Source organism: Rhinichthys klamathensis, unplaced genomic scaffold (assembly GCF_029890125.1).
Source record: "Rhinichthys klamathensis goyatoka isolate OS25496 unplaced genomic scaffold, OSU_Roscu_1.1 h1tg000059l_1, whole genome shotgun sequence".
Lineage (NCBI taxonomy): Eukaryota > Metazoa > Chordata > Actinopteri > Cypriniformes > Leuciscidae > Rhinichthys > Rhinichthys klamathensis.
The window spans coordinates 4,235,878-4,259,482 of NW_026606604.1; the positions used below are offsets into that span (position 1 = coordinate 4,235,878).

General features: G+C 37.8%; 2 protein-coding genes across 24 annotated transcripts in view; one reads left to right on the top strand and one right to left on the bottom strand.

Moving 5' to 3' along the window:
- The first annotated feature begins 540 nt into the window (after positions 1-540).
- Positions 541-4,910, top strand: mtfr1 (mitochondrial fission regulator 1). Its single transcript, XM_056249047.1, has 8 exons — positions 541-626; positions 1,183-1,285; positions 1,367-1,468; positions 2,389-2,513; positions 2,590-2,828; positions 3,865-4,114; positions 4,193-4,367; positions 4,445-4,910. The coding sequence occupies exons 2-8, from the start codon at positions 1,250-1,252 to the stop codon at positions 4,490-4,492; spliced, it is 975 nt and encodes a 324-aa protein (XP_056105022.1). The 5' UTR covers positions 541-626; positions 1,183-1,249; the 3' UTR covers positions 4,493-4,910.
- Positions 4,911-5,950: 1,040 nt separating this feature from the next.
- pde7a (phosphodiesterase 7A) overlaps positions 5,951-23,605 on the bottom strand; it is a 47,742-nt gene continuing 30,087 nt past the window's right edge. For 4 of the 23 annotated variants that reach the window (XM_056249019.1, XM_056249013.1, XM_056249033.1 and 1 more), the window contains exons 2-15: positions 17,851-17,911; positions 15,811-15,855; positions 15,263-15,295; positions 14,642-14,731; positions 12,779-12,930; positions 11,949-12,012; positions 11,263-11,358; positions 10,246-10,346; positions 10,022-10,153; positions 9,798-9,889; positions 9,496-9,640; positions 8,387-8,483; positions 8,208-8,288; positions 5,951-7,758 (exon numbers count right to left, since the gene is read on the bottom strand). In XM_056249019.1, the coding sequence (XP_056104994.1) occupies positions 7,535-7,758; positions 8,208-8,288; positions 8,387-8,483; positions 9,496-9,640; positions 9,798-9,889; positions 10,022-10,153; positions 10,246-10,346; positions 11,263-11,358; positions 11,949-12,012; positions 12,779-12,930; positions 14,642-14,731; positions 15,263-15,295; positions 15,811-15,855; positions 17,851-17,911 (1,413 nt within the window). In that variant the 3' untranslated portion in view covers positions 5,951-7,534. The remainder of the gene's footprint in view (positions 7,759-8,207; positions 8,289-8,386; positions 8,484-9,495; positions 9,641-9,797; positions 9,890-10,021; positions 10,154-10,245; positions 10,347-11,262; positions 11,359-11,948; positions 12,013-12,778; positions 12,931-14,641; positions 14,732-15,262; positions 15,296-15,810; positions 15,856-17,850; positions 17,912-23,605) is intronic. The other 19 variants (XM_056249026.1, XM_056249017.1, XM_056249035.1 and 16 more) reach the window with 8 other exon arrangements.

A 23,605-nucleotide genomic window follows, 5' to 3' on the forward strand; every position in this document is an offset into this window, starting at 1 on the left:
GGGCCTTACTAAAATGCATAATCGCTTCACAGTACATGACATCATTTGGTTCTGCAGTGAGCACCACTTGGAAGCCGGTAGAAAATGTCCAGTTCTTACATTAAATGACGCTGACATCTGGACAAACAGGGCAAACGTGTAAAAACATTCTTCCAAGTACACGCATTTTATATTCAGTCATAGAACAACGGACTAGGGTAGCAACAAATACATAAAATACATTTTTGATGCTATTTTATACAACTAAAGGTTTGACTTGGTTGCCATAGTCAACCAAACTCGAAATAAAGTCAAACTCCGTTACACACCTATGCATACCTCGTGTATGCGAGTCATCACTATGTCATGATTGGTTAGTTTAATTGCCTATCCACCATTCTAAACCAGTGGTTGCCTCAATACTTCTAGGACCCACCCATTGTTGGAATATTCTCAATGCCTATTGGCCAATACTGTAAAGACCCGCCCCTCTAACCAAGCGAGTGCTCCCACAATGTGGAAAAACATGGGAAAAACCATGGGAAAAACATAGGTCACCGGTAACCGCTGGATTCGGTCTGGACAGCATTAGCATAGCACAGCCAGAAAGGTCCACTAGAAAGGTCTGTTACACTACGGTTTGGATGGTAAGACATCGATATTTCCCTGTAATGTCCTATTAGGAATCCGGACATTTTTTTTGTAAACAACTAAGAGCGGGTTTAATACAACACTGAAACAATAAGGCGTGGGTTTTAGCGCATTTAATTAACTGTAATAAAGTTTTGTAGACAGTTCAATTGCCCTCTGTTTGTGCTGTCTGTTAGTGACAAATACTCTCGTGCAGGAAATAACAACTAGAAAATTTTGTAATTCAGTTTTTTCCTGGCAAATATCAAGGTGAACAATGGCTGTTTGCCACATAGTAACTGTTTAGGAAAGTAGGAGTGGAGACTCGTTTGTACATGATGCTCCTGAAGATCTTAATTAGCTGTTGTGTTTGAGAACTCAGAGCTAAACTTCTTTGCAGTAAGGTAAGTTAAAACTCCAGGAACAGGATTGGGCAACCCTGGCTTACAAGGATCATGATGTTTTTATGAGTGGAAACCACTGTACTACTGTATTAAATAACAGTATCAGTAACAGTAAATAATGATCATTTAAAATAAAAATGTATGAGCGTAAACCATTGTTTTTGTTTAGGTTTTGATCTGAAGATGACCTAGCACAGATCCTTGATGATGAGATAGATCTATGACTAAATCACAAGATGAGCGGAAATCCTAGACTGAAAGAAATGGATCTGGTAAGTGCATGGAATCATATGTACAGTTTTGGCTAATCTCTCATCCTTATAGATTAATGATTTTCTTTATGTCTCTCTTAGGCTTTATCATCATCATCAAAGCCTTATGGGTCATCCCGAAGTATTGTCAGGAGAATTGCCACAAATCTTCCTTTGGCGCCTTGTGCTCGTGTCCATTTTCAGGTAAAGCGTCAGTTTTTGTTAATTCAAATGTCAATCATAAGTAAAAGAATATCTCAAATGTTTTGTAATGATTTCAACAGGTGATTGAAATGATGTCTACAGGCTTTTAGTGTATTTTGTGCACACATTGTTTTTGGGATCCCTGTTATCTTATTTTTCAAATATTTACAGTTTCTATTTTATTTTAGTCCATTATTTTCTTTGTGATTTCCATCTTTATTGTAGTTTTGCATCTCAAAATCTTTAACACCCTCCATTTTTGGCCTTCTTAAAGTCTTCAGCTTCATTTTTCAGTTCTCCCGTACCATCAAATTTCTGGCCTCTTCTCTGCTTTGATTGCATTATTGTGCTGACAATAAACACTGAAGAATCACAGGCACTGGCAGCTCACAATATCTAATCTATCCTTTTCCCACTGCATAACCTTTAAAATTACAAGTATGATGACATTAAACCCACCTTGAAACTTGTATTACTGTCTCTGTTTCTCTCTTCTCTACCCTTCCTTCCAGCTGTCCTGTATGTCAGGAATGCAACATGTCTGCTTTAGGTCAGTTCTCAGGTTCATTCTTGAAAAATCTAGGCCAAGGGCTCTTTTAAAAAGCTTGAAGTGCTTATTTTTTAAATAAATTGCTTGGTACTAATAACATATAATACAGATTTCCTCTTCATAAAGAGTTGAATGACACTGTAATGTTTTAATTGCTCACACAGCACTTTGTTTATTGCTAGGTGATATTTAAACCGGTTTCCCTGGTGCTATTTACATTACCGTGCTGTAAAAACATTTGCCGCTTGCTCTGCTGTTGTGGTTCTGACATGGTTTGAGTGTCTGTGAGGGTTTGTTTGTCTTTGTTGTGAGACTTGAAGCAGGTGTTGTAATTATTAACTGTCCTTTAAACTGTCTTTGGGCCGCGTAGCTTCATCCGTTCACTTCAGGGGTGGGTTTCCTCAACCATTCAAATGGGCCAAATGGCCTTGTGGCCACACTCGCTGATGTGGGCTGGATCGAAAGAGAAGAGAGCGAAAGCCCTGGCAGAAATAGGTGAAAAGGATTTCTAATTGAATTAGGAAACATAAATGTTGATGTGAGGTGTTTATCATGTACGTATGTCCTGCAGGTTTGAGGCAGATTCTGGGGCAGATTCTGGGCTGTTTTTTCGCACCCAGCACCGCAGGCCCCTGAGACGCCAGCGGTCATTACCCAGCTTGCACCAGGCTGAACCTGCGCCACAGAGCCAGAGGGTCATCAATGATGAAGCCATTCAGAAGATCGGCGTTCTTGAGACTGAGCTGGCCAAACTCAGAGCGCAGATCGCACTGATAGTTCAGGCACAGGAGCAAAGCGCTCAGTCCACAGGTTAGATGGGCAGTTAATGGATGTGTGTGTCTATGGTTTGCAGTGCATGTGTGTTCACTATTGATAATGTGTGTACACTAACTTGGATGGGTTAAATGCAGAGGACAAATTCCGAGTATGGGTTACTCCATACTTGGCCTTCATGTCATGTCACTTTAAAAAAAAAAGAAGAAAAAAAAGCTGCAGTGTTACTCTAGCATACTTTATATAGTATTATAGTATTTATTAATCTATTGTAAAATCTTTTTATTTTTATAGTTAAAGTTTACGATCCTAATTTTTTATTTTATATTTTGTCTTTTTTTATATGTCTGTTTAGCTTTACTATCATTTCAGTTGTAATCATTTTAGAGTTAGTTGCCATATGTAGTTTGTGTGAAAATTATTTTAATAGTTTTAGTTAATAATTGAGTAATACATGACTTGTCAACACAAACGCAACACAAGCTTTTGAAATATTTCGAGACAACAATTCATAACTCCACGCGAGTACACAAATATTGCAGAGCAAGTTAAAGTTAGTTAAGTGGTCAACATATTTATATTTGCCGCCCCCTTGAGTATTGCCACAATAATGCCTGTGCATGTGCAGCCGTTCCAATCGGAATGAGTGATTTTACCTGACTAGTACTACTTGTTCACACTTTTCATGTGCTGATATTACTAGTGACATGATGTTAGTTACTAATTTTGTTCCAGGGCCAAAAAACTAAAATTTGGAGTTTTTTGGGCCACTAAAGCCTTTTGCAATTATTTAAAATAAATCTGGTCACTCTGCACAATAATCTAGAAACAATGTGAATCAACACCACTTAACTGAAATGGCAAACTTTGCTTAACACAAAATTTGTCAATGCCAATACTTATGGCCACATGCTTGCGTGCATTGCTGGTCTAGCATTTGCGTATTTGCTTGCTTAGTGTGTTTCTGACCTCAAATCTATTTTAAGTATATAGATGTGAAATTCTGCAAATTAAATACTTTGGTATTAATAGTTTTTACTCATTTAAAGTGGCAATTTTTGCATAATTTCAGCTCCAGCGCCAGGTGGTCCCCCAGTACCCCAAGCTCCACCAATGGCTCCCCCTCCTCCACCACCTCCTCCTCCGTGTCCTGCCCTTGGCATGCAGAGAAGCTATTCTGCCATTGACCTCATCCGAGAGCGCCGTGGGAAAAAAGCGGGGCAGAACCCTGTACTGGACTCAGAACCCAAAAAACCAGAGCTTCCCAGCATGCTAGATGTGCTGAAAGATATGGGGAAAGTGAAGCTGCGCTCAGTTAAGAGGTGAGTATTACTGTTTGTTTTGGACTGTGATCTCATATACAGCTTACCAATAGGGTTAATTTGTCCTTTCGTTCCCAGTCATCAAGAGGACGGCCACACGAAACCCAAACCTGTTGAGCCCACAGACGCTGCAGCGTTAATCGCAGAGGCCCTGAAACGCAAGTTCGCCCACCGCTATCGTAGCGACAGCGAATGTGACGGCAGCTTTAACTTGCCGGCCCCTGAGAATAAGACCCATGTAGAAACTCCGCTGGTTAGAGAAATCACTTGAAATCTTTCTGACGTACGCTGTCTTAATGCTGTAGTGATTTTGTGCCGTTTCTTTTGCAGTTTGGACAGCACATGTTGAAATCAACTGGAAAGAAGAAACTGTTCTAGGATGAAGCTGAGCCACGTTTCTTCGCTGTGGGTTAATGGAGTTAACCTGATGACTCTTAATTTAGCTAACTTTTCTAGCTGGCTCGTAAATTTTGTTCGTGTTCACTTTTAAGAGAGCATGCACATGCTAAAACACTAACGCAGTCAATCTGGTTTCCCTATTGATATTTCTGTAATTTTGCACTTTGAAAAGTTCATCTCTATCAGTACATGTTGTGCCAGTCAGTTACATCATTAATGCCAGTTACATTACATGTTTTTTTTCTTTGTTTTTATCTGTTTTTATTTGTGGGTTTAGTTGGATTTTAAGTTCAACAGTGCAAGTATTCGACCTTGTTGAATTCCTCTTGTTTGAAGGGATAATGTTAAACGAAAGCACCAAAGTGTATGGATGGATTGTTTTTTTAATAAGTAGTTTTTTATGTGTATTTTTAAAATCTGTTTGCACAGAAGTTCTTTCTACTTCAAAGGTACAATTCATAATTGCTGGAAAATCACTAATTTCTGACATCAGCTTTTTTCTGTCATGCTGCTACCACTAGCAATTATGAAGCACATTTTTGCTATCATAAATGAGGCTTAGATGGTGCCGTCAGTAGTATTTGCTCTCTAATGTTGAGAGCTAATTTAGAATGCATTTTTAGGTTGTAATTTATTATTTTTGGAACATTTAGTTATTTAACCAAATCACTTGAATAATGTAGTTTTGTTTCGTGTGAAACCAATGCAAAGGATAGTATGTATAACATAAGTCTATTGCCATTTAATCATAATTTAGTGTATTTTCAGAATTGTGACAGTGTTTGTACCTTTTAAAAGGTTTGTTCTTTTGCACGTTTGACTAAGTCTAGCTGATTTTTGCCACAAAAAAAACCCCAGTGAATTATATTGCAATAAAAGATTTCTCATTTCAAGGGTTTATACTGAATTTAAAGGGATAATTCACCCAAAAATGAAAATTCTGTAACCCTCAAGTTGTTCCAAACTTGTATGTTTTTCTTTCGTCTTTTAAACACAAAAGAAGATATTTTGAAGAATGTTTGAAACCAAACAGTTGATGGGCACCATTGACTTCCATAGATGGGAAAAAATACTATGGAAGTCAATGGGACCATCAACTGTTTGGTTACAAGCATTCTTAAAATATCTTTTGTGTTCAGCAAAAGAAACTCATACAGGTTTAGAACAACTTGAGGATGAGTAAATTACAGGATTTTCAATTTTGGGTGAATTATCCCTTTAATGGCCAGCACATAGGAGCAGTACCTCAGCGGAGATACATTTAGTTTCATTATAGATTGTGACAATCCAAATGGTTGGTTTTATTATTTCACACTACAGAACCATTATGAATGGGCTTTCAGTTCTTGAATAAACCTAAAACAATTGATGTCTTGTCATTTGTGTAATGGTGTTTCTGTTGGGCTAAATTTCAACCACAAGATATTCAACACATGATTGGGTCTGGTTTGTACAGAACAGCATGAGCTCATGCCATCCGGTAGAGAAACATTTTGTGAAGATTTATTCATCAAAAATGCAACTGCAACAAGTATGTATCAAAAGGTTATACGGCAAAGCCTTTACAAAATGGCTTGACACAGGTCGTCTCCCCAAAATGGCTGTTACAACAAACTGTAAACAGTTTTTTTCTTAAATCAACAGTCTTACAGCACTTACAACAAAAATACAAATCACCTAACATAAAGCACCTCTTCTCTTTCCGAATATAAAGAGAAGCACAAAACTGTCCATTCTGTACAGAATCCAAAACCATACACAAAAATGGAATGTTCAATGTTAAAAATCAAATTAAACCAACTCTCCTCCATACTGTATATTAAAAAAAAAAAAAAGTCCACGACAAAAGGCAAAGGGTCAGACAGTGCACTAAATGGACAATGTGATGGGGTTTAAAATGAAAATGACAGCTGGTTTGGTCACTTAGCTTTGTGCATAGTTTTAAGGCATTGTGTAAGCAGTCTTCCGAAGAGACGAGAGTGGCTTTGAGACATTCTGAGAAGGACTTCTTATCTTCCTTTACAAAATACAGAGGAGAAAGAGAGGGTGGTGGCTACCTACAAAAGGCACCTGTACTTCCTTGTTTCTCCCAATAAGCAGGTCAGTGAAACCCTGAGCGAAATCCATGGAGAGTCCGTTCAGCTACATGTCCTGTGACAAGATCCTTCTTCCATGGTCGAAAGGGTTCATCTCTGCCAGCTTTCACCGAGTGACGTTCCTTCAACACGGGGGCACTGTCTGAAATACAAGGGAGAGAGATGCAATGGCGCACAAATGGCATTCGTATGGCATCTGATGTGTCACACCGGCGGGGTTGCAGTCTGACAGATTTTGTTGATCATCAGCAGTAGGTTTCGAACAAAATGTACAAGTGGTTCTTCACATCTGTGCTTAAAAGGCAATAAATCACAGAACTAACATGATTCAGTTAAAAAACAACATGTGTAAACAGTCTTCAGAGGCAGCAAAAGGACTGGGCTCTTCACATTTGTATTTTTGTACACAAGGAGGAAGATTGATTTGCAGAAGCACTGGCACACGCTCACACACACGCTCGCACGCATTCAGTTTCACACACATTGTCTCTTGGTGCAGTTGTAAAAACCTCTCCTATAAATACTCAAGGTGTTTCAAATGACTTTCAGAGCAATTCATTGTTTCAAAATGGCACTTTAAAGCCATAGGAGGGGGTTCCTTCCTACCCCACATTCCCTTACAGTCTTTAATCAAAGCATTGGAGCTGAATTAGTAACACCCAAAAGAAAAGAAAAAAAAAAAAGGTTAAATAAATAAACCACAATAATTAAAAGGAAACAAAAAATGCAGCAGTAGCCAAATGAGGTATCTATGTATTGCTCTATGTCGAAAGGGTAAATTTAAAATTAAATAAATTAAATCCACAAACAAACGAAAAGAAGAAAACAAATCATCAGTGGTTGGTTGGAGATGGGTGGCGAGCAACTCAAATGTGACGCAAGATGTTTGGCTGAGGGCAGTAGAGGTGTTCTTCCTGTTGGGGTGTCATGACTCTTGGCTTCCCTGAGATAAGGCTCTGGAACTGGGCTCTTCGGTGGCTCGGGTCGGCTCGGACTCCCCCTCCTCGGAGCTCCCTGACGCCTCGGGCTCCATGGCACTCCAACTGGCCTTGTTCAGGCCCAAATGACCGAGCATGGTCTGAGAGAGCCGCGTGTCTGAAAAACGCGCCCACTCTGCAAACAGAGGCTCCACCACGTATGTCATGAAACCTGGTACCAGAAAAAGAGAATCAGAGGCAGAAATCCCTGGATCAGCCAGACCTTAGAAATAAATAAATATAGTATAATATAATTCATATCACATTCTCACAACCATGCATTGGCAAAAATTACTTTAAAAAAAAAAACAAAAAAAAACAGGCAACTGGAAAGTAACACGGTTTCAACACTGTTTGGGGCTTTTCTGTCCCGCAGATGTCCCACGAGCTCATGCAGTTTATTTAGTAGCGATTTCAATCATCATATAGTAAACACCTCCCACCTCAAACCATTTCTTTCTCAGATTTATGCAATTCACATGGGTCATACTTTTCAGGTCGGAAAAGTACGGAAAATAAAATCACATCGCTGAATATATTATATCATTTTAATTAGTATTCTCTTCCTCCCAAATTCAGGGTGAGCACAGAAATCACGTAAATGATTGTTCCGGTTCTTACCGATTTGAACACTGGCTATGGTGTTGGCTTCACTGTCACACAGTGGACTGATTTCAAGTTTATGCTTCTTTTCAATGTCACCTAAATGAGAAGACAATGCCAAAGCACAAAAATTACCTTTTGAACACGGTGAACTAGTAGCAAAAGCAAAGAGTTTGGTCATCGTGAGTACTGGGTACCTTGGTGGAAAAATTCCTCTGTGACCTTCTCACTCCACTGTTTGCTGAGCTCCCACGGTCTACATGGGTTACAGATATCTGCACACTTCAGGGCCATCTGGAACACATGAACACGTGGATTTGTTTTTAAGTGCATTGAAGTGTCTTTCTTTATTTAAAAATATGGTGCGCAGCCCCTTCTACTTAAACCGGGACTCACAGATTATATCACATCACAACTTCAAGTACATCAAAATAGCATTATAGTAACTCATAAAGTTTTCATAAAAAAATAATCATTTTCACAAACAATTTTAATAAAAATGATTGTCTTGGTTTTAAAATAACTAATATTTAAAAGATTATGGTCCTCAGTCAAATGAAAGATTTTGGTAACACTTTACAATAAGGTCCTACTAATAATGAATAAGTATTTATAAATTTTTGTTTACATAATTAAACAAAATACAGCTGTTCATTGCTAGTTCATCTCAGCTCAGGTTGATAATAAATGTTGAAATTAATATTAACTAAAATTAAGAAATATTTTAGAATAAATTGTCATTATTAGTTCATGTTAACTAATGGATTCAACTAATGTTAACAAACGCAACCTTAAGGTTCCATTAGTTAAGGATAGTTAATGCATTAACTAATATTACCTAACAATGAGCAATACATTAGTTACAATACTTATTAATCTTTGTTAACATTAGTGAATAAAAATACAACTGTTTTTGTTGCTTCATGTTAGTTCAGGTTCATTAACCAATGTGAACCGACAGAACATTTGATTTTAATCATGTATTAGTAAATGTTGAGATTAACATTAACTGATTAATAAATGCTTTAGAAATATTTTGCATGGTTAGTTCATGTTAACTAATGTAGTTAACTAATATTAACAAATTAAACCCTATTGTAGTTACCGTAAAGTGTAACCCAGGTATTATTTGCAATAATCAATTAAGATATTATGACTTGTTTTCGGAGAATGTATCTTGATTAGCAGTGCATTTAGTTCAATTCCTTCAAAGCAAACATCTCAAATGTATTCTAAAAGCCATTTTTGCATATCAATTGTATATAAACTATTTTATTGAAATGGATATTGAATACCAAATTCCCACCTGCAGAGAGAAATGCCGATGAGAAGAGTGTCCTAAACACAGGCTGTTCTCATCCAGATGTGTCCTGAACCGGGACAGGTACTCATTCTGTCGGCTGATATCTGTGGCCAGAATCAGTGATCCCAGCTGCCTCTCTATACCCAGACTGTAAGAGACCAATTAAAGTCAGTCAAATCATAAATAACCTTTTATACTCTAGGGGTCAAAAAGAGGAAGGAAATGGAACGTAAAAAAAAAAAATCACATGGCTTGTTTGTGGTGCAAGCTCTAGTCTAGGCCATAAAAAAAATGCTGAGACTGACCTGTCCTCAGCAGGAAGATGTGAAAAGAGATCGGTCTCTCTGAGCAGACCCACTGCAGACCTCCAGTGATGGTTCTCCAGAACTGAGGTATTCTATAGAGCGACACACACACACGTCACTGCTGATCGACTTTGAAATATTTACAAATACAGTAATTTACTTAGAACATAAAGAGGATTGTGGAGCTAATGATATGCTTAAATCTCATTCGATGGTGCTCTAACCCGGTACAAAGCTGCAAGGTAATGGTTGGTTTTGATGAGGAAAGGCTGGTTGACTCCAGGGTGGTCCAGATCGTGTGTGGCCGCTGCCAGCAACCCTAAGAGGATGTCGAATGATGTGAGGGACTGGGCGAGCTGTGAATACAGACACACAGAGACAACCGTAAGTCTGTAAGTACAGTAATGTAACAAGGGAATAATGGTACATTTAATAAAAGGACAATCACCTTGGGTTCTCTCAGGTAACAGTGCATGGCCTGGGTGACATCAGCAGCATGGACTGCATTATGGTAAGGGTTTTGATTGCGGTAGTCTTCTTGAACCAGAACTTGAAACCAGAGGACAACGTTTTATCAAAGTAATTCAGCCAGGTTAGTACATGGCAGTATATTAGGGCTGCAGCATTTCACTTGAATCGATGATGACAATAATCAACAACAAATTTCATTAGTTAGATCAGTGCACTGTGGCATACAAAACCTCGGAATTCGGTATTGTAAACATTTCGGTATGTTTATAATACCGTGTTTTTTATTTTTTATAATTCATAAATTTTTATAATAATAAAAAGAAAATAATAAGTATAAATGGTGGAGGTCACAGCCAACCCAAGTTTGTTCAAAGTATGGAAGGACTTATTAAAATGCTTCAAAAAAACTTCTTCTGCTGTGTAAAGTAGTTCAGATGTTTTTCCTAGCACATAACCTTTACATTTTATTGATTATATTCTTGAATATATTACACTTTCATTATAAAATGTATAATTCATGTAAAGGGGTATTTCCATTTTTCAAAAAAAGTTGTTGATAAACTACAGAAGTATTATTATATTATATATAAATAAATAATATTTAAAAATTATGGTTACTTTTTAACAAATGTTGACAAATAAATGTTGAAAAATAAAATGTATAAATAAAAAAAGTGTAATATTTTGAATTAATTATGTTGTCATATTGCATTTAGGTTTAAAATGTATGATATTTCGCTGAAATGTTACATAACATTTTTTATTAAAACAGTAAAGGAATTATAAAGTGTTAAAACACCTGCAATTAAGTTCATATACATTCATACATTTATATTTGTTTTATAGCCTACCATTTGCACATTGTTGAGAGCAGATTACTGTGCAAAATGTGTAAAGTATTTTTAATAAAATAAATCAGATTAATTGATCAAAATGGTAGTTAGTATCAGCCCTAAAGCATTTTTATTCTAAAAAAGACATTAAAAACTCTTACCTAGAAATTGACGCACTTTAACCATGTCTAACTGGAAGAGCTCGATGAGGCCATACTGGTTCAGCAAATGAAATGTCAAGAAGACGAGACTGTTTCCTTAAAAAACAACAAACAGCACGAGAGGAATGAGGGCTTGGGCAAGGCAATGCTTCATCCTCAATATTGCACATGCATTATTCAACCAGCAGGTGGCAGTGTTCACAACAAAGTGGAGGGAAAGCACAAGAGACACACACACACACACACACACACACACACACACACACACACACACACACACACACACACACACACACACACACACTGCTTTGTTTTTGTGATATATGAGGACATTCCATAGGCGTAATGACTTTTATACTGGACAAACTGTATATTCTATCCCCCTACACTGCCCCTATCCCTAAACCTACCCATCACAGGAGACATGCTGCATTTTTACATTAAAAAAAAAACATTGTTTTTTATGTTTTTTAAGCTATTTGAAATATGAGGACTCATGCAATGTCCTCATATATCACGTGTAAGTTGTAATACCAGTGTAATATGCATGTCATTATACACATTTGTGTCCTCATATATCACAAAAACAAACACACACACACACACACACACACACACACACACACACACACACACACACACACACACACACACGTGTCAAAGGGGTACAAAATCTAAATATTTACCATTTGTAAGTCTGTCAAAGAGGAATATGTCAAAATTCCAGGTTCCAACCTTTTCAAGCATACACTGTGAGAAAATTACAGTGAGCACAGATGCAAAATCAAGAACTTATTTTAAAAACACTACAAATATTGAATATTCAGGGTAAAGTAGTCACTCACTGCATCTGAAATTGAATACTTCCCTACTATATAGGATGTGAAAAACAATACGCCAAAAAAAAAGTAGCATGTCTGAATTCAGTATTCTAAAAACAGTAGGTGTAAAGTACCCAATGACCTCCTACTACTTCCACCAATATTCTGAAGCACGCATTCGGACACTTCATTATCCCGTGAGGCCACGGGAGAGGATTTGTATAATGAAGCTAAGCAACTGATGAAGGTCATGTGACTAACAACATGGTGGATGTAGTACAGTGTTTCTCAACCTCTCCTGCAGGGACCCCCTGACAGGCCATGTTTCTGTTTTAACCCTGAAATGGCACACCTGATTCAAGTCATTAAAGGCTTAATGAGTAGTTGACTAATTGATTAATTGAACTATTCCTACTCTAATTACTCATTAAGCCTTTAATTACTTGAATCAGGTGTGCCATTTCAGAGTTAAAACAAAAACATGGCCTGTCAGGGGGTCCCTGCAGGAGAGGTTGAGAACCACTGATGTAGTACATCTGAATTTCATTCATACTACCTATATTCATACTATATAGAACATACTTTTTTTAAATGGTCGCGAAGTAAGTTCAAATTCAAATGTAGTACCTCCTCAGACAGTATGCGATTTCGGACGCACTGAGTTTTTAGCACAGTGTGTGTTTGTGATCCCATACCTTGGCTTGACCGCAGTAGTCCTCATCCAGGATATGGAGGGTGTTGAGGTGTGGCGCTCCTCGTAGCAGACGGGACGAAAGCAGGTGTCGCTGGAAACTAAAGAGCCTCCGGATTCTCCGAGCTGGAATCGACCCTGCTGACTCAGCACGGGCTACACACACACACACACACACACACACACGCGCGCAAAAAAGAGAACATGGAAATTCCATGATGCAAGACACCGAATCCTCAACAATTAAGCTAAATTATTAGCATCTTCAATAATTAGGCTGAAACTGCCTTCACATTTTTAGCATTTAGTGTCTTTAGCTTTGGTTCCTGTCAAAATCCGCGCCCCAACCCAGCCCCCATGACTGGAACACATGCTATTTTAAAGTTCGGTTGCTATCGTTGCGATTGTGTTGCTCAGGCAGCCTACGAGAGGTCACGCCTGACCGAAACACAAAAGGCAAGAACAGTCCGAAGAGAGTCTTTAAAACAGTGTTTCATTTCACCATCACAAAAGAGCAATAAATCTTTTCATGTGCCCTGTGTACATTCTCCTAAATTCAGCTCACCTAGAATCAACACAGACAGAGGGACATGCACAGAACTGCGTGTGCAAGGCTTAGCCTTCCCTTGGCCACGGACTTGAGCCTAACGTGGCATTTTCTCACTCAAACCACTGCCTGCTGCTGCTTTGATTGCTTTTAGAGGGAAAAGCTGCTCATAACTGCAGGTCTAGGATCAGTTTCTCCGTTCTATTAATGCGTTTTTGCAGCGTTGAGCAATGTAGCCAATCACTGAAGTATTTGTTGATTTTTTTACGCAAAGGCCAATCACAGGCGTTTAAGGCCCCCTGAATTAAAACTTTTTATTTTTTTTTAGCTTTTAGTATGAATATGTTAGCCTTAAGGTTATGAATAAGCTGGTGTGTTCCAAAACAATGAAAAAAATCGCATTTAGGAGATATAAGCATTCAAAACTTACAGTCTCTCACTTCCGCTAAAACGGAATCACGGATTTTTATGACATCACCACCGCGGACTTCAGCTTCTCATCACATCTTCTGTCCAATCAAATGCTCTCTAGAATCTAAAGCGTCCCGCTCCCTATGCTATAAGTACCACCTGGCCAAAGCGACCGCTGACACGTCACGGAGCAATATGGGTTGGAGGAGATGGGAACTGTACGTTGGTTAAAGAAATGCCTAGAATTTATTCACACCTCTACTATTGAATCCAACGTATCATCAGCCCTCTGATTCGCTTCCATGGTGCTGTCAAGTCCGACTTGCAGTCTGTGAGGTAAACTAAATGCTATTGGCTATTTGAAAAGGGGGAGGAGCCATTCATTATGTCCTGCCTTAGCTTCCTGTTTCAGTGGAAATTACGTCAACGCATCATACAAAGCTGCGCGTTCCAAGGCACTTCAGTTAAGGATCCTTTAAGTTAGGATCCACTCACCACTCAAAGTTTTTGTTCTGCACACTCGCAAATCCTCCAATTTTAACAAAGTGTTAAAGATCGCATCATCATGATGAATTAAGATAAGTGACAGCTTTTTAGTGATTATAAAGGGACCGCTCTTTGCACGCTTTTCTACACGATATATAGTTCAGAATTAGAATAACCTTGCACTTAAAAACTCAAACTTTTCACTTTACTCATGTGCAGTGTGTTATGGGATGAGTAGCTCATTCTTTAATTTTGTCTAAAAAAAATGTTTTTGACTAATTTCAGAGCTGGTTTAAAGCTTCAAACACTTTCAAATACCTATGGAGAAAAGGAATACTTTCAGAACAAAGCGTCCCTGTAGCACTTTGCTCCACAGAGGTAGGAATGTGTGCATGTGCTGGACGGTCTTCATTTGGTACTTACAGTGCAAAGTGCGGAAATCGACGCCCAGGTATGGGTGCGAGCCTCTTCGATCAGGTTCAAAGCCTACCTGACTTCTCACTCTCACATCTCCTAGAAGGCATCAACACACAGGTCCTCAAGAGATTTGTTTGCAAACACAATGTACAGCAGGTTACAGGCCTGGCTACCGGGGGACAGAGACACAGACACACACACACCGCTGATGGATGGGGGAAAAGGGAAGGACGGGGGACTGACCATGCATCGCCATGCCAGAGGGACTTATGCATTAGTATTCAGACGGCTAGGAGCAAAGGAGGACGCATGGAAGAAAGACAAGCTTGTGCTTCAGCCCAGGACAGAATGGAGAGGAAATCAGAGGGACTTCAACGAGGCTGGCCAAAGCTCTAAAGTCGCATCTGTTAAAAAGTCATTCAATAGGCCTTTTCATCAAACTCTGGCTGTGTGTGTATTTGCATGGAGAGGGAGAAGGAGGGGGGACGCATAAACTTTTACTGAGTAATGGCAGCCTCCGACATGTCAGTCACTACTGATTGGAGTTCATGTGCAGTAAAAAAGTAGTCAACGTGTAAATAAGTCAAACAAATAATAAAACAGCCTCCCACCAGTATATTTACTTACTTGAAAACAGCTGTTTGAATATTACACAAGCCCCTATCAAAATACCAAAACTGTGAATTACAATTACATAAAAAACACTATTAAAATGAATAAGACAAACATGAGTTTTAAAAGAAACAGAACCAAAAAAACACACAAAAAAAACAGTAATAGATACGGACCGACCCTACAAGTGTGTAGCACAATTTGCACACATGCAACAGGCGAATCAGACATTTAAATAAATAAAAAACCAGACGGAAGCTATTCGGACATGCAGAAGAAAAGCCGCAGAGGTCGAGGAAGCAAGACCACATCCAAATTATGGAACCAAAAGTGCGCTCTTTTGTTTGGCGCCAAACCTCTCGGACGCAACCAGAACTCATCTCCTGACCCACAAATATAATTAGAAGACATTTTAACGTGAGAAATGCCACTGATTAGACTGTGCCCACTGATGCAGGTCTTTAAGGAGGAATGGTGTGGAAGAGTTATTAAAGGGATAGGCCGTGAAAGCGAGTGAGCGGGGGGGTTTGTCTCTCCTGGTGGTGAGATGTGTTGGTTCATACCTGGTGTAAACACGAATGAGGGTTTGATTGTTTTGTTTGTCACAGCTTAAAAACAAAACAAAAAAAGAAATTACGATCAAATATTAGGTCAGGGTTAGCTTTACTGGGTTTTTGGCTACATGCTGTTACTGAACGTGTAGATACTCCAGGTGGTTATGATGTTCTAGTGTATCGCAAATTCATGGTACAGTGACAGAAAGCAAAGCAGTCATACGGAAGTGGTAAACTCGGACATGATGAACTAGTCTTATTGTGTAAACGCCACTCAATCGGATTTAATGTATGTGAATGTGAAGCCACCACATTCTGGTGTGATGTGTATAACTTCTGATGCGTTTCATCCCAAAAGGGTAATTGCTCGAGGATGAATCGCACAGAACACATTTGGTGTACTGTACACACAGTTTTTAAGATTTATTATGGATGCACAGATACTGAAATTCTGATAATTATTCTTATATTATGGCCAATACATTGTTATTATACATTTATATCACATTGTTAAAGGGATAGTTCACCGAAAAATGAAAATTCTCTCATCGTTTACTCACCCTCATGCCATCCCTGATGTATATAACTTTTTTTCTTCCGATAAACAAACACATTTCTGTGAGTCCACATAATGGCATTGAATGGGTGTCGCTCGGTTGATGCTAAAAAAAACAACATAGCGATCGTGACGGTAATCCATACAACCTCAGTGGATGAATCAATGTCTTTTGAAGCGAAATGTGTAAGAATACTAGAAATCATCACCAGTCTGCTGTCATACAAGTGTTCAAGAGAGGGACGTTGCAACACGTAACTTCACAACGCACTTACCTTTATGTCAAACTGAACTTGTAAACACGCCTTGGACAACTGACTGGAAATGATGGTGTAGTTTAAAATTAGTATTCTTACATTCACCAATGATTATTTAATTAATTCGCCAAAACATTACATGGACGCACAGAGATTATTTATATTCCTTAAAATCTTCATTTGTGTTTATCTGAAGAAAGTCAGTAAATCATGAGATTTTTCATGTTAGGGTGAACTATCCTTTAAAAAAATAAAATAAAATAAATAAACACGACTGTTACATGCACACGGCAACTCTCCGACATGCAGTTAAAGAGAAAGTGCTCTTGTAGGCTTACATATTTGTGCCATAATCTATTGCTATCTCTTTGAATTAGGAAAACTTAATTTAATTTAAATTAAAATATATCCAATAACCAGGTGATAAATATACAATAATTACCAATAAAAATAAAATAAAAACATAAAAATAGTAAAATAATTTTTTTTCAGGTGATATATATAAATGCAGAAATATGTGCAGTATACTTCCATTTCATTTCCCACCCCATCTACTTCTTGAAGTTATTTCCACATGCATTTTGCCGTCCATTCACAATACTTCTGCATTTAACAATACTAAAGCAATACTAAAAGTTTCACTTGTGCCGATACGATAAGTGATTATACACTGCAAAATAACTACTCTTTTAACAGTATCTTTGTCTAGTTTCCCCATAAAATGTCTAAATATCCTTAAAAACGAGATGGGTTTACTTGTAGTCATTGTTCAATGTTTGGCAATTTTGATTTCAAGCATAAACCTAAAATGCTTCATAGGTTAATCTGACATTGGATTACGTATAGGTTTTTCGAATTTGCAGTTTGTTCATATGCAGCATTTAAACATCAGGCCCTTTCAGAGCTGTCCTATAACCTCAAAGGGTCCCCAGGGTCAGCAATCAAGCAGAGCCAGGGTTTGATAAGTATTAAATCAAAGAAAATTTCAGGGAAACACTAAGCAATTCCCAGTCGAGGAATGACTTAAGCTGTGGATGTAATGACGAGATTATCAGAGGCTTTTTGAGTGATGTTTGAGGCTCTTCTTCCCCTCTGTTACACAAATCTGCCGTATAATGTGCTGCGCTCAGTAACTTCCAGTGCAGAGTGGTACATCTACCCTGTCTGCATTTGTTTACAGGTTGAGTGTGTGCGTGCGTGTGTGTGTGTGTGTTAAATGGGGAAGATGGTGCTTACCTAGCATGCGAATATACAGAGCGGTTTGATCAGAGCTGTCATAGGAGATTGCTCCGCGTCTCTGTGGGGGAAGAGATGCAGATGAACGTCAGTATTTGCATTTACTCAAACACGTGGGAAAAAACGAATATAAAAGCCAAATGCTCAGCAGTGTATATTCAAATAAGGCTCAAATAACACCAACAGACCTTCAAGAAAGAAAATCAGCTATTGTTTATTTTCTTTTATACATTTTTGTCATATTTTGCTGTTCTTTGAAACCATCTGCCATACCTTACATTTTAGTTTAAAAAAATCCCATGTAAATATGCTTTTATATTATATATTTAACCCGATTTAATGTCAATGGGATTTTAAAAGGGAAAAACATGGTTTTAAAGCACCATGAAAAATAGAAACAGCACACAGATAAACAATCCAAACATCCTGATGAAAAATGAAATCATGGTATAAGACTGGTAATCATTTATTAGCATGGTAACAAACAAAGTGCCGTAACACCAACATTTCAGTAATAAATATCTAAAAGTATGCTCTTGAACACACTTAGGGACACACCGATATTGATAATCCACTAATTATTTTATATTTATATTATTTTATAAACACTGATCAATGGCTGATATTAAAATAGTGTATTATTTTGTATAAATAAATTGACTAAAAACAGCATAAATTAAAAGAAATACAACATTTAAAACATACAATGTTTATATGAAAAATAGTATGATGTTCATTTGGATTTTTTTCCTAACATTTTATTTGCTGCTATTTACAGTGTTACTAAATTCTTAGTGTCTTTTAAAGATGAACTTTAAGGGAACATTAGATGGCAGCAAGGGTAATCTCAATGTAACAATAATAAAAAAACAAAAAACATGTACATCTAAATATCCAATAAATAGAGTATCCCTAAACACACTCTGTTTTATATATATACACACACACACATATACATACACACAAATATAAATAATCTGTGACTCAATCCTACTATAATCACGTGAGGGAAACGCACATGCTGGAGGGTTAAACGTGAGCTCAACTGTTACCAGCCCAGCCTGTTACCAGTGCGCACACACACTCACGCTGCAATTTCCCAGCAGCAAGAGGAAGCTTGAGCGGAGAAGCTTGCTTCACTGAATTAAGCGTGCATCATCTGTCCAGTGTAATCTGTTCTCCTGTTCATTACACTTCCATACAGGGCCATTCAGAGATTAATTCATGAACAGACACTCGCACCACTGCTCATTATGCAGATGCGAGCGTGATTGGCCGCCGGAGAGCGGTGGGCGGAGCATTCCCTGCCCACAGTACTCCAAAGAGGCCTTTGTGTGCCGAACACGTAGTTTTCGTACTTGTCGTTTCTTAAAGGTAGCACAGGTTTATCTTTTAAGATGTTACAGGCACTGCTAGCACAAAGCACAACTAGAAGACAGCATAAGGGCTTGTAATAAAACGCTTGAGAGAAAGAGAGGACTTGATGAATACGTCACCCTTTCTCTGTCATATTTTCTTTGTCTCTGACAAGTACTCATCCATGGGAACTCAAAAAAACATGCATAAATGGGATCCTTTGGAGAAGATGAGGAGGAGAAAGGTTCACTGTGAAAACACAAGACCTGGCACATCTTGTGCCGCCATATACCCCAAAACAACCCGTGCATACACAGACAAAGACAAGCACTTCAGCGCAGCTTTTAGATGGCTGGTCAGGGTGTCCCCAGATGGCATACAATTCAGTTTCTGACGTCAATGGACTGAACCAATTTGCATACTTGATTTTTATCCATTAACAGCCCTCCCGCGCCTCGAGCCTCTGCCCAATAAAACTGCAAATGCACAAAACTAGGACTGTCACTAAAACTGGAAGATGTAGCTGAAGAAGCTTTCATCCATGCGACGATATCTCTCAACGTTTATATTCAGGTTTTCTGTCCAATTGTTTCAATCAAACAGCAATTGTTGCCAAGTGCATTCAACATATTCTGCAAGTAAAAATAGAGTAAAAATATATTTTTAAAAAACACAAAAAGCTAATAAAAAAATCAAATAATGTTGTTCTTTGTATTCATTTAGTCAAAACCCCACTGTTTTTACTAAAGGAATAGAAAAAAAATTACTAATATGAATCAATATAATCATACATATTAAGAAAAAGCAATATTTACCAAAATACTTATACAAAAACATTTTTTTAGTACATGAAAAATGTCAGACATCAGAGAGAGAGATAGATATTTAATACCACACCAAAAATGAATATTTTAATCGACATTCAGCTTTATTTCAAAAGTGAAAATATTAGGGGTGTAACGATACACTTATTCGTATTGAACCGTTCGGTACGAGGCTTTCGGTTCGGTTTTCGGTACGCATTTTTGAACCGAACGGTTCGTTGGACCATTTTTCCTGCCGACCAAAATTTCGTTATTTCAAATGAAGGCGCGTCACGCGTGGCAAGCGCGCTCATAATGTGCGTGACCACAACATTGCCCAACATCAAATGGCAAATGTAATGTAAGCGGAACGAAACCACTCGTTATTGTGTGGTTGAAGGACCGTTTATCAGTTTGGACAAATACAGCGCGAGCCGATCTTAATCATCAGCACTGTTACTACACAGCCAAATCCAGTAAAGAAAGCATTTGAATTCGCCACTGAAGTAATAACATCGCTGCAAGATCTAGTGAGAAACATTCGCATTTCTCCGTTATTAACGGATCAAACAGCGCTGACGTGGAAACCAGGAAGAAACATTGTGCCATGAATGAACTATCCAGTGTCCACAGATCAGCAACATTCACCATGGGTTTACTGTAGTAACACTACTAACTGTAACCATGGAAGTTTGGCAGGAATAGTAGGCTATAATGCTTTCAAGTAACATCACGTCGGTTTTATTTTGACATTATGAATACAATTGCTGCCCTCAAATGTTAATCTGAACTAAAATAAACCTTTGTTTATAACTACTACAATATTACATTTAATTTTGTCCAAGGAGCTGTTTTGTTTTATAAGCTCCTAAGAAAAGTCAAGTATAGCTCCATCATTGCTCAAAGTTAAAAAATATCATACTTTATTATGTTAGTTTTAATAAAAATATAATTAAAAAGATTAAATCAAGGAAATTTCTCTGGCATTTCTTTCTTTTTGCTGTATCGGAAACGTACCGAATCGTACCGAACCGAACCGTGACACAAGTGTATCGTATCGAACCGAACCGTGAATTTTGTGAACCGTTACACCCCTAGAAAATATATATATACACAGTATCACACCAATGGCATGTAGCCATTAAAACCCTAACCATGACTGCGAGAAGCAACTACAAAGATGATTTGAGCACAATATGCTCGTGTAATCCTGTGGCAAAATGCATTTATTAAAAATGAGAAACAGAGGGTCCGGTAAGCTCCAGGCAGCACTATTCGGTCAGGGTATTAACGTTGCTGGAGGCTAGTCTGCAGTTTGTGAGGCAAACGGGCCTTAACTGATGCCAGTTCTTTGAGTTAAGTTAATAACCAGTGGAACAGATGAACTGTAAAACTGCTAAGTGAATATACAGGCTACAAAAACAACTGTACCTTGCAGTAACCCTCGTACGACACTTTGACATCCCCTTTCTGCAATAACCACCATCAGGCCGGTGAAAAACAAGCCTGGAGTCATCCGCTATTGCCACGGCAGTATTTTAGTCTCAACAAGCTCAGTGTTTACACACATTACTTGGTGTTTTTGCGTGTGAGTAATTTCCACCAGTGAGCTGAGCAGGGCATGACAAACCACCCAGCCGTGCCCATATGGGCTCAGCACACGAGCGGCATCAGCGCAGCCGGACATGGAGTGGGAACGGAGGAGTTGAATTTCTTGGAGAGGCCAATGCCGCTTGTACGCCAGCGAGGCGTGACAGTCTGTGCTGTTTTGCTGACTTTCAGCTAGCAGGCTAGAAGACCAAAAAATTATAATAATAATACAATTGGGAGTTTAGCAAAAATGACAAAAGATATTTCAGGAAAGCTGACTTCGAATCTATATCAGAACAATTCCCTGAATTAAGCTCACAACAGACAAAAAAAGAGAGTCTTCACCATAGACTGTAAAAAAATAAATAAAAAAATCTTCATTACTCCTTTCATGGACAATTTAATCTTTATTATATTTTGAGAGTAGTTAAATAACTAGCTCAATTAAAAAATTAATTTAAATAATATTAATTATTAATATTATTAATCAAGTCACCTTTATATAGGGCTTTATACAATACAGACTGTTTCAAAGCAGCTTTACAGGGATGAACAGGAAAATAATGATTTAATGATGCAAACACAATTCCATTCTGCTGTAAAGCAGCTCTAAAAAGAAAAGTGTAATTGTGTAATTGAGGTCAGTTTAATTAATGCTAATTACAACAGAATACCAGCATAATTAAAGTATACCAGCATTCATAAATATCGAGAGAGAGAAAAATGAAAACTGGATAATTGAATAAAATGGAAAATAAAAACTATATTTAAAAAAAAAAAACGTTTAAAAAAAGTTGTCTGTTAAAGGGTTAATGACCATTCTTTAACTTAACTACTACAGTGTCTAAAATACAATTTAAAAGTACATATTGTAGCCAACAATGCACCTCAGTCTAGTTTTTTGGGCAACAATGTACAATCTAAAATATGTTTTTAACAAATAACTGGGCAGAAGCATAAATAGAGCCTAGATTTTATGCTTCTGTACATTAAAGGGTTAAAGACTTTTAATTATATTACTACAGTTTCTTTAAAATATGTATTACAGAATACATATTCGCCACAAAAATCTGCACTGAACCATATTATGTTGCCTCATTTATATTTGGTTTCAAAAAGCTGCCTAAACACTGTTGCGTCTGTCTGACACAAGACTCTCCATTGCCTGAGGCGAACCTGAAACTCAAACCCATCCAGCTGGTTTGTGCAACAATTCATTCTTTTATGTGTCATTCAATGAACTTTCTTAAATACCTCATTAAGACATCATGTTCAACTAAACTATTTTAGACGATCAACATCTCGTGCCTCAAAAATGCATTGTCACGCCTACTTCTCCGTGATACTAGCTATTTGCAAAGCAAATGAATGGGCTTCATCTAATCGTAATAAAACAAACAAGCTCACGATGACTGGACAAGCAGTCAAGAAAATGAGATCTGAGAACATCTGCCATTTATCTACAATTACGTAAAAGCAAAACATTTCGTGTTTTATCTCTAGAATGAATCCTGGGCGTGTTAGCTCTGTTTACAAAGATGGATTCTTGTGATATGTTTGGTTTCACAATGTGGACAAACAACTGCTGTCACCATTTACGTATAGTTTTAATATGTAACTGTCAAACGTTTGACGTGCCATTTTAAGTTCCAACTACACTTTCAGCATTGTCTGATCCACTGTTATTGTAAAGATTTTTCATGTAGAAATGCAAAATATATCTGGACCATGACAGTTATCAAACATTATTTAAATGTATTGGTATCAACTGATATTAGATATTTCATTTAATTCGGTATAAAATAAAGATTCACCCCATCAACTTATTGTGAACAATTTATCCATGCATACTTTTTTTTTTTACCTTGTTAATCAAAATATCAAAACTCGATCTTCCAGTAAACATCAGACTTCTCTCTGGTGTCATATGCCGAATTTCTCCAAACATTTAACCCCGCTTAATTCCCAGGCCCTTTCCTACAATCAACTGCAAGTCCGCATTTATT